Source organism: Nanorana parkeri, unplaced genomic scaffold, assembly GCF_000935625.1.
Source record: "Nanorana parkeri isolate BGI_ZX_2015 unplaced genomic scaffold, ASM93562v1 scaffold97, whole genome shotgun sequence".
Lineage (NCBI taxonomy): Eukaryota > Metazoa > Chordata > Amphibia > Anura > Dicroglossidae > Nanorana > Nanorana parkeri.
Genome location: NW_017306365.1, coordinates 718,440 through 728,137, shown reverse-complemented (window position 1 = coordinate 728,137; position 9,698 = coordinate 718,440). Strand labels below are relative to the sequence as shown.

Sequence of the window (9,698 nt, the reverse complement as noted above, 5' to 3'; positions counted from 1 at the left end):
CACCTTTAGTGTGTGTGTATATTGGGCACCATTCACACCTGGAAGTTTAGGTGTGATTAGGGATGTCTGTGTCAGGAATTTGTGTTTTCCTGCAGCTGGAATCCCTAATATGGCATTTGCAAGCGGCAACTGTCACCTGTTCAAGTTAACCACCTCCCGTCCATTGGCCGTACCTAAACGGCGGGAGCCTTGTAGATGCCGGTGGCCGTTTTAAGACGTCCCTCCCTGGTCCCCACTACATTACATGTAAAACAACCGGTGATGGCTGTTTAAACACAAACGTTCCAGCGACTGTAGAGACACCAGATCGCTTGTCATTTGTGTAGGTGTGCAGCCCAGCAGTCACCGCCCCACCGGCGGTCCCGAGATCTGCTGTGCCCGGTGTGGGTCAGGACCGGCACAGCGGCTCTCTCACCGGAGATCAAAGGGTGATTGGCACATGATCTCCCTCTGATCTCCTCTCCGGTGTCAGACTGCAGGAAGTGATGTATGTTACATCACTTCCGCATTCAGCTGTCATTCCCAGCTACAGAAGCCAGGAAGAAGCTGGTGAAGCAGATCCAGGGATAGTGAACATTTTGTAACTGCTTGTAATCATATCACATACCATTACATGCGGTGTACTGGCGTTTATATGCAGCGGCTGTCACCCGATCATTAACTTGAACGGGTGACAGTTGCACTTGTAAATGCCAGATTAGGGATTCCCGCTGCAGATAAACGCAAATTCCTGACGCAGGAATCGCTAATCGCAACTAAACTTACAGGTATGAATGGGGACATATTGTGTGTGTATTTCTGGCTGTGGGTGTATGATTGCGTGTGTGTTGGGGGGTGCGTATTTCTGTGTGTGACTGTATGTGTGAATTTCTTGCTCCTTTATGATTAAAATGAAAACCTGTGAACAAAAAAACACACACATATACTGACACTGCACACATATACATACTGATATGACACACACATTTACTGACGCTGCACACAGATACACCTATATACATACTGATATGACACACATAGAACCATTAACACACATACCGACATCACATCAAATCCTAACAATACACACAAAGCATCACAAAAATATACTGACATAAGGCAGCCAACTCCGACACCCGCCGAACGGAAGTGATGGCCACCAAAAAGGCCACTTTCTGTGACAAAGATATAAGCGGAATCTCCCGAAGAGGCTCAAACAGGGATTCCTGCAAGACCGAAAGCACGAGATTCAAATCCCACGGAACCAAAGGCGCGCGGACAGGGGGAGCAATGCGTGTCACCCCATGAACAAAGGTGCGAACCAAAGCATTAGGCGCCAAAGGCCGCTGGAAAAGCACCGCCAAGGCCGAGATTCGGCCCTCCACAGTACTCAAGGCCAGACCCTGAGCCACCCCGCGCTGCAGGAACGCAAGGATTCCGCTGATGGAGAAGAAACGAGGGGACAGGGCCCCAGCCTCACACCAGGCAAAATAGGCCCTCCAAGGGCGATGGTAAATCCTTCTAGAAACCGCCCTGCGCGCTCTGAGCATAGTGGATATGACCGCATCGGACAACCCCCGGTCCTTCAGGACCTGGCTCTCAACAGCCACGCCGTCAAAGCCAGCGACTGTAAAGAAGGATGGAACACAGGACCCTGGGACAGAAGATCGGGGCGCAGAGGCAGACGCCACGGGGCGTCCACCACCAGCTGAACCTCGTCCGTGTACCACGCCCCCCGAGGCCAATCCGGGGCCACGAGGACGACAGTGACGCCCTCGACCGCGATCCGACGCAGCAGCCGAGGCAACAGATACAGTGGAGGAAAAGGCGTAAATTAGACCGTAATGACCCCAAGGGGCCACCAGGGCATCCACGGCCTCCGCCCAGGGATCCAGGGCCCGGGCCACAAACCTGTCCACCTTGCGGTTGAACCGAGACGCCAGAAGATCCACCTCCGGCGTCCCCCAGCGACGGCAGAGCTGCTGAAAAACCTCCGGGTGTAGAGACCACTCCCCCGGATCCACCGACTGTCGACTGAGGTAATCGGCCTGCCAATTGTCCACTCCCGGGATGTAGACCGCCGAGAGAGCCAGAACTCGATGTTCCGCCCAGGACAGAATCCCGAACACCTCTCGACCCGCGGCCACGCTTTTTGTGCCGCCCTGGTGGTTGACGTACGCCACCGCAGTGGCGGTGTCCGACTGGGCCCGAACCGCCAGACCCTGGAGCCGAGCCGACCAATGAGGGAGAGAGAGGCGAATCGCCCGAAGTTCCAACACATTTAAGAGACAGACGGGAGTCTCCCGGCGACCAACGACCCTGCACGTTCAAGGAGCCTAAGACCCCGCCCCAGCCCCAAAGGCTGGCGTCCGTGGTGACCACCGTCCAATGCAACGGGAGAAAAGACTTCCCCCGCACCAAGATCGGAGATTGAAGCCACCACCGCAGGGAGGCTCTCGCCTCCCGAGAGATCCGAAGCTCCCTGTCCAATGACAGGGGGGACTTGTCCCACTGTACCAGGATGTTCCTCTGCAGGGTCCTGGTATGGTGTTGTGCAAAAGGCACCGCCTCGAAGGAGGCCACCATGAGACCCAGGACCTGCATGCAACCCGAATGGGCGACCACTGGCGAGTCCGCAGAAGCCGAAAACCTTGGAACGGAGCTTCAGGAGCTTGTCCCGGGGAAGAAAGACCCGGGCCGCGACAGTGTCCAGAACCAAACCCAGATACTCCAGGCGTGGTGAAGGCACCAGGCAAGATTTTCGCAGGTTCAGAAGCCACCCGAACTCCTCCAAGGACCGCACCGTGACCCCCAGAGCCGTCACCATGGAAGAATGCGACTCTGCCCGCAGGAGCAGATCGTCCAGGTACCCCACGATCAAAACCCCCCGACAACGCAACAGCGCCAGAATCGGGGCTAGCACCTTGGTGAACACACGTGGGGCCGACGCCAGCCCGAAGGGCAGCGCCACAAACTGAAAGTGGTCCTCCCCCACCGCGAAACGAAGATATCGCCGATGAGACTCGCAAATGGGTACATGAAGGTATGCATCCCGGATATCGATGGAGGCCAGCAGATCCCCCTGACGGAGCCATGCCACCACGGACCGGATGGATTCCATCCGGAACCGACGGACCCGCCCGAAGGTGTTCAAGCGTTTGAGGTCCAGGATGGGCCGTACCCCCTCTGTCTTGGGCACAGTAAACAGGTTTGAATAAAACCCTTGGAATCTTTCCGCGGAGGGAACAGGAACAATCACCCCCTGGGACCAAAGGTCCACCACCGCGCGACGGAGATCCGCCAACCGCGAAGGGGACAGCCGCGTGTTGGACGGGAAGAAACGGTTGCCCGGACGGGACAGAAACTCGATCTCGTAGCCCGAAGAAACCAGCTCCCGGACCCAAGAGTCGGAGACGTGGGCCAGCCAGAAACCCGCAAAGAGCCGAAGGCGGCCCTCGGAGGGCGGGGGGCCGAAAAAGCTGCTTGTGAGCGGAGAAGGTAGACCCAGGCTCCCGGCGCTGTCCCTTCTTGCGCGCCTGGGGAAGGAAGGTACTCTTACCCCCCGTCAGATCCTAATGATCTCAAGGTGGAACCAAACAGACGGTCCCCAGTAAAGGGCAAATCTTGAAGAGCCTTCTTGGAAGTCTGGTCCGCCGACCTGCACTTAAGCCAGAGCAAACGGCGAAGCATCACCGCTGACACCGACACCCTATTTCGGCCTTCGACACCCTATTTTTGGCGCCGCATCCAAGGCCGAATTACTGACATAACGAAAGCCTGAACCAACTGGTCCGTCAATTCCACAAAGGCGGGGGAGACGTTCTCCTCCGCAAGACCCTGATGTAACATTTTAGCACACTCAGAGTCTGAGAGACCAAGGCCGAAGCAAAGACCGGACGCATGAGAGCGCCAGAGACAGAGTACAGGGACCGCAAAATCGCCACAGCCCAAAGGACTTGGAAGGCCGTTTCCACTCCTTACAAATGAATTTATCAAAAAAGGAGATGTAAGGAAACACCTTGGCAGAACGCCTGCTCTTATGCGTCCCAAACTGCACATGCGGCAGTGCTGGCAACATCCTAAATTTTTAGGTACTCCCTGACAGCGCTGAAACCGTCTCACGTTCCTAGACCAGGAGCGTAGACGCAGCCCCATCCTCACTGGCAGAATCAGGATGTGAGGAATCACCTGGACCAGGATGAGGTGATGGCGCGGGCAGTTCCCCCTCCTCTTCGGACTCCCCTGACAAGGCAGGGGAGGGCAAAAGGCAGGGCCCGCTTCCTAGGAGGGCGATGCTGCAAGGCGCGCTCCATGTGCGTCACGAACCCAGCCAAGACAGAAGAAAAAGCTTCCAGGGACAATGCGGAACCCGCGGTACCACCCACCCCGACTGAAGCACCAGAGGGGCGCACGGGCGACAGGCAAAGCAGCGCAGGCGTACAGGCCGCACAAAGAGGGGTCCGCAGAGCGCAGCCCACAACCCTCACAAGGCAATGCAGGAGTGTCCCTGCGATCCATTGCACACCCGCAGCAAAACAACTACCCCACAGACCAGAGACCACCAAACAAGGGAGAGGGACCCCCAGCAACTCACGACCCCCTGCGTTTGTCCCGGCCCAGAGAGAATCTCTGCCGCTGTGACCTCCATCCACGGCGAAGGGAATGCCCTCCCCATCCGCCCGAGGCTATAGGAAGCCCGGGCGGAAGTGACGCTAGGCAAAAAACTGGAGACTTGTCAGCAGGTGGGGGGTTTGGCCACCGGCAGGGGCTGCCCCTAGGCTGTAATTGGTCTTTAGTTTGGTGCCTAGCGTCCTTCTCCTGCAGGTGGCGATATTACCCTACCATTCAGGATCTACGATCTGTTGCCTGTGTCCTTCAATGAACGGGAGAGAAAAAGGAACCATCACAAACGCACATATACTGACATTATAAACACACACAGACATTAACAATAGTGCCGTATATAGTTAAATTTTATTTTGAAGTATGACATTTGGCAAGTGGTCCCCATAGGAGAAGAAAATGTGTCCAGTGGTCCCTGAGTGAATTAAGTTTGAGATTCCCTGCTCTAAACCTATCTTTATGGAGAATACATCAGGCCAATGACAGGAGTGCATGTTATAAAGCTGGTTTAAAGGCATTGTGATAAAGCAAAGCCAGGACCTTTTAGGCATAAGTCTTATCTCTGGAATTTCTGAGTTTTCTGAGGAGCAAAATAGGAGCTCATACCACAAGCACCTATCTAAACGCAAGAAGAAATATTTGTGTGGCCCTGCCCTTTAAAGACTGGAGGATAGCTATTACAGGATATAATACAGGTAGTCCCCGGGTTACGAACAAGATAGGGACTGTAGGTTTATTCTTAAGTTGAATTTGTATGCAAGTTGGAACAGATACATTTTTTAAGTGTATGTCCAGCCCAAAAACATTTTTTTAAAGTTTTGGATAGCATAGGGAAGGGTTAACCCCCTGTAAGGTTTGTTTTGCTGTGTGTGCCCCTGTTTAGAAGATTGCACCTCACTTTCTGTCCCTGTGACAATTGGATTTGATAAAATTTGGGTTGTCGTGGAAACAAGGATTGGGGATATAGCTTCAGTGGAGACACCTTTTTCCCAAGATAACTCTTACAGGAGTGAATTTCCCTTTCTAGGGGCTTAAGGACAGGAAGTGACATTCAATCTTTCTAATGTGGATACAGACAGCCAGGGCCGGATTTACTCTCCCTTTTCATTTATAATTTTTTTAATTTTTATAAAAATATTTTTCACTTAACTTTATTGCTATCACACAGGAGCTAGCTAAGAAGACCCTGTGTGATAGCCTTTGGAGGTGACAGGTTCTCTTTATTGACCCTGTCACCTCCAATACAGGAGTTCTAGCAAAGCACTGTGACAGCTGAGATGCGAAGAGCACTGCTCGCCCTCTGCTCCCTGCATCGGCGGCCAGTGAGGAGAGACTCGGCGGCCGGAAGGACGACGGAACCAGAGGAGAGAGGTAGGTGCGGGGGGGAGAAGAGGATGGACAGGCTTCACACATTTCAAATGAACAAGCGGCTTCCCCACACTACATTTAGTCCTGCCTTCCCAAAGCAGGACTAAATGTAGAATGCACAACTTACCGCCCGGCACTGTATGTTCCGGGCGTCGGGGGATTCCACCCCGCTGCTGCCCCTCTGCTCCTTGCCGGTGGCCTTGTGGGGAATCCGGGCCTGCAGACAGCAGTAAAAACCTCACAGTGACCCGAAAGAAGAGGTGGGCACCCCTCGTCTGCACGTCGTCTAACAAGAGCCAACTTCCTGTAATGTACGAACAGTACTATGAACAAGACCTAAAAAGGTGGGTGCTCCACGTTTGCACGAGCGCAGTAGCCTCCTTTAGTAAGTAAGGGTCGTAAGTAAGTCGGATGTTTGTAACTCGGGGACTGCCTGTATATAAATTGCCATCAAATGCCCACATAAACAGCAGTGTGTTGTTATAGTCACAAAAATATTATGTTAAGTTTGGACACAATTAAATTATATCCAGTTTACTACTTAGCATTACTAATATATGGCAAAATAAGATGTTGCAATACAGGAACTGAAAAATGGAAACAATGGGTACTTTTTCAGATAATTTTGCTTAACAGCTATACTAACATAACAAAACAAAAATATGGAGAAACACTACACTGTAGTACACAGTTCTTTACCTTTTTCTGCAGAAATTCATCCATACACTTCAAGTCACTGGCACTGCAAATGATTTGTGCTCGTTCATTCTGCCACTGTGCAGGTTCCAAAGAAGTACTACTGATCTTTAGACTCCTTCTGCGTTGTACCTTTGGAGAGGGGTCTTTGTTTTCCTTTTCACGTCCTCGGCTGAGATCTGGACTGCGAGGAACAAGCCACAATCCTGCATCCACTGGTAGAAGAGCAAGAAGCATAACATGATGAATAGGTGTTACTTGAGGCATAACTTAAAAGGATACGATTGCCTATATCTGTACTTTAAGTATATGATTCCTTATGTCAAGGTTTAACTTACAACTACAATGAGGAACAACCAAATTGGAATGTATGTGATAAAATATTTTTAAACTCACCATCTGTGAAATGGCTACCTTCTTTCCCTGAAGGCTCAGTGTCCATCTCCAATATCTCTGATTGAGGAGTCAACTTCTCTGCTGCTTTCATCTTTCCCCAGAAGCGGATTTTCCCTCTCTGGGGACTGACGAGGCAAACAATGGAATCAATATTTACCACTCTAAGCAACAAAAACCTCTGTTTTATTTTACTTGCTTATAACATATCACAGTTTAAATACTTTGTTTCTGGAAAGAAGGTTAAAAGGTATTTTTCTAGGAAACTGAAAATGCTATTTGAACCCTCTTTATGTAGTGCTGTGGAAGGTTCACCCCAACGGCAAAGTTGTTTTTTTTGGATTGTACACTGTAATTACATATCTAACTTAACACCACCAATGCGGAAATTTGGTATTGCAGCATTAGCATCAAATATAAGCCTTCGTAATTAGAACCATTGGTTTCAATGGTTAGACGCCCAAAGCATATACTGTAAACAACATAATGCTTTTTCAAAAAGAGCTGTGAAGGATGAGAGCGCCGCCATGCACCAAAGACAAGGAAGTATTCTTTGTAGAAGAAATGGCTCACCGTTGGTCTGGCTCTGGAGCTCTGTGTGTAGGTATTAAGCGTGACATTTCTCCTTGAGATACAGCCTTCTGAAGCTTGCTAGGTCTCTCCACAGCCTGAACTTTTTGTAACATCTGAAAGACAATATTCGGTTACTTCACCTTGCATGTAAACAACCAAATGGACACGGATATCCTGACAGTCCATCACAACAAGGATCCAATAAACATTTTGAAAAACAAAAAAGCAGCAATTGTTGCTCAAATCTCACTCGTTAGGTCCACATTGGATCCAAATGTGATGGTTTATACTTTTCCAAATTATAAGGTAAAACAGAAAATGATGGTCAACATAGTAATTAATACAAGAATATTTCCAGTAAAAATCTGGTTAAAAGCACGAAGTGAATTTGCTTCAGATATAAGTCATGCCTTTTCACTGCACTCCAGATGACACAGCCAACTCCAGGACAAGGGAGAGCAGCTCTGCCATTTGTGTCATGCAATTATTTGTCAGGGGAACATTAACTTTTTTTTTACAGATCACACAATTCCTTTCACTGTCCTCATTGGTGGTCATTTGCAGGACTCCCTTCCCTGGAACTGCAACAATTATGAATTATTCCTGTAAAGTAGACTAAATGCTATTGAGAATGCTTATGTTGCTAAAGGGAAGAACAGTATGATAATTGCTAAATAAAACCCACAACTTTATCTTTGGAAGATTGTATCGGCTGCCTCCAAAATGCCAAAAGCTGTACAGTTGTAAGAAAAAGTGCTAGTGAGGGTCTTGACAAAGGGTTTTTAACATATTGATGATCAATGCTATTATACAAAGAATTAAAATTAAAGAACAGAACAAAGCATATACAAATGATATGTGCCCCCAGGAGACATCAGATGCATCTCTGCCTAAGTGTGAATGGTTTGCATTGCACGCAATAGAAAAATCTATAAATATATTACAGGTTAGAATTGCAGATTCCATGTTGAAGAATGCAACATTTGCAAACTACAAGAGAGGTGCATACACTCACAAAAGGGGAAGGTACAATGTTAGAGGATTAGGACAAACTTGCAAAGATGCATATGTCATAGGGATGGGATCTACAGAGGATTATAAAATGTAAAGCAGTCATTTATACATGCTAATGTATAAATAAATGGTCTGATTAATATGTGCCAAGTCAGGGATATAAGCAGTACCATCTCTAACGCATAAAGGTCAAAGCTAGATATAGATAAGCATGTGGCAAGACAAATGGACTTGTGACACATTCTTCATATGAGAAGTACAAGAGGTATAATTCTCTCACAAAAAGAGATGGTTATGTGTCACCTGCATCAGCTGGTCTAAGTGATTCATACTAAAAGCACTACAGCCCTTTCTGGATTTACCATTTCAGAATCGCTGTGACAAGCCGGGCCCTGTGTGCCTGCCTCCATATTAGGATCGGAGGAGGGGTTCGGCTCCCCCAGTTCATCTGAATCCTCCTCAGAGTCTGCCCCCCCTCTAGTCATAAAATTTGAACGAGTTCGCGCCATGCGAGCTTTTCGTCTGTGCGGGGCCTAACGGACAAATAACAAAGGACACGAGGAGCGAAAATAAAACAAAATTACAAGATGCAAAAACATAATTCTGATCATAAACAGAACAACAGACATGAGGAGACACAACAAATTGACCAAACACAAACCATAAAACTAAGAAAAGTAGAAACAAAAAGGGAAGTCTACATTAAAAGCAAACAACAAATACAACAAAAAAACAAAAACCATGGCTAGATGAATGATGTGGGAACATTGGGCAATCTAGGCCTACATATGTTGAGCTGTCCTAAAGGTACGGCAATTTCCCAGGTTTTCCTCATGTTAACAGAGCTAGCACTCACCTCAGTGACTCCAGATGGTTCTGTTCCATCCAGTCTCTTTAATGGATCAGTGCGTGCAGCCCGGTGAAGTTGAACAGAGGAATTACTATAATAGGATAATATGAAGTCAGCAATTAATTAGGAAAAACAATAAAAAAAGGAATATATTTATTTACTCCCAGAGAAATTTAACATGCAACTTTTTTTGTGGGGGGGG

General features: G+C 48.7%; 1 protein-coding gene across 1 annotated transcript in view; it reads right to left on the bottom strand.

Annotated features, from left to right (window-relative positions):
* The window catches only part of MYO9A (myosin IXA), a 115,024-nt gene that overhangs the window by 16,870 nt on the left and 88,456 nt on the right, over positions 1 to 9,698 (bottom strand). The window contains exons 26-30 of the mRNA XM_018552780.1: positions 9,503 to 9,587; positions 9,009 to 9,179; positions 7,633 to 7,745; positions 7,063 to 7,187; positions 6,670 to 6,881 (exon numbers count right to left, since the gene is read on the bottom strand). Coding sequence (XP_018408282.1) covers positions 6,670 to 6,881; positions 7,063 to 7,187; positions 7,633 to 7,745; positions 9,009 to 9,179; positions 9,503 to 9,587 — 706 coding nt within the window. The remainder of the gene's footprint in view (positions 1 to 6,669; positions 6,882 to 7,062; positions 7,188 to 7,632; positions 7,746 to 9,008; positions 9,180 to 9,502; positions 9,588 to 9,698) is intronic.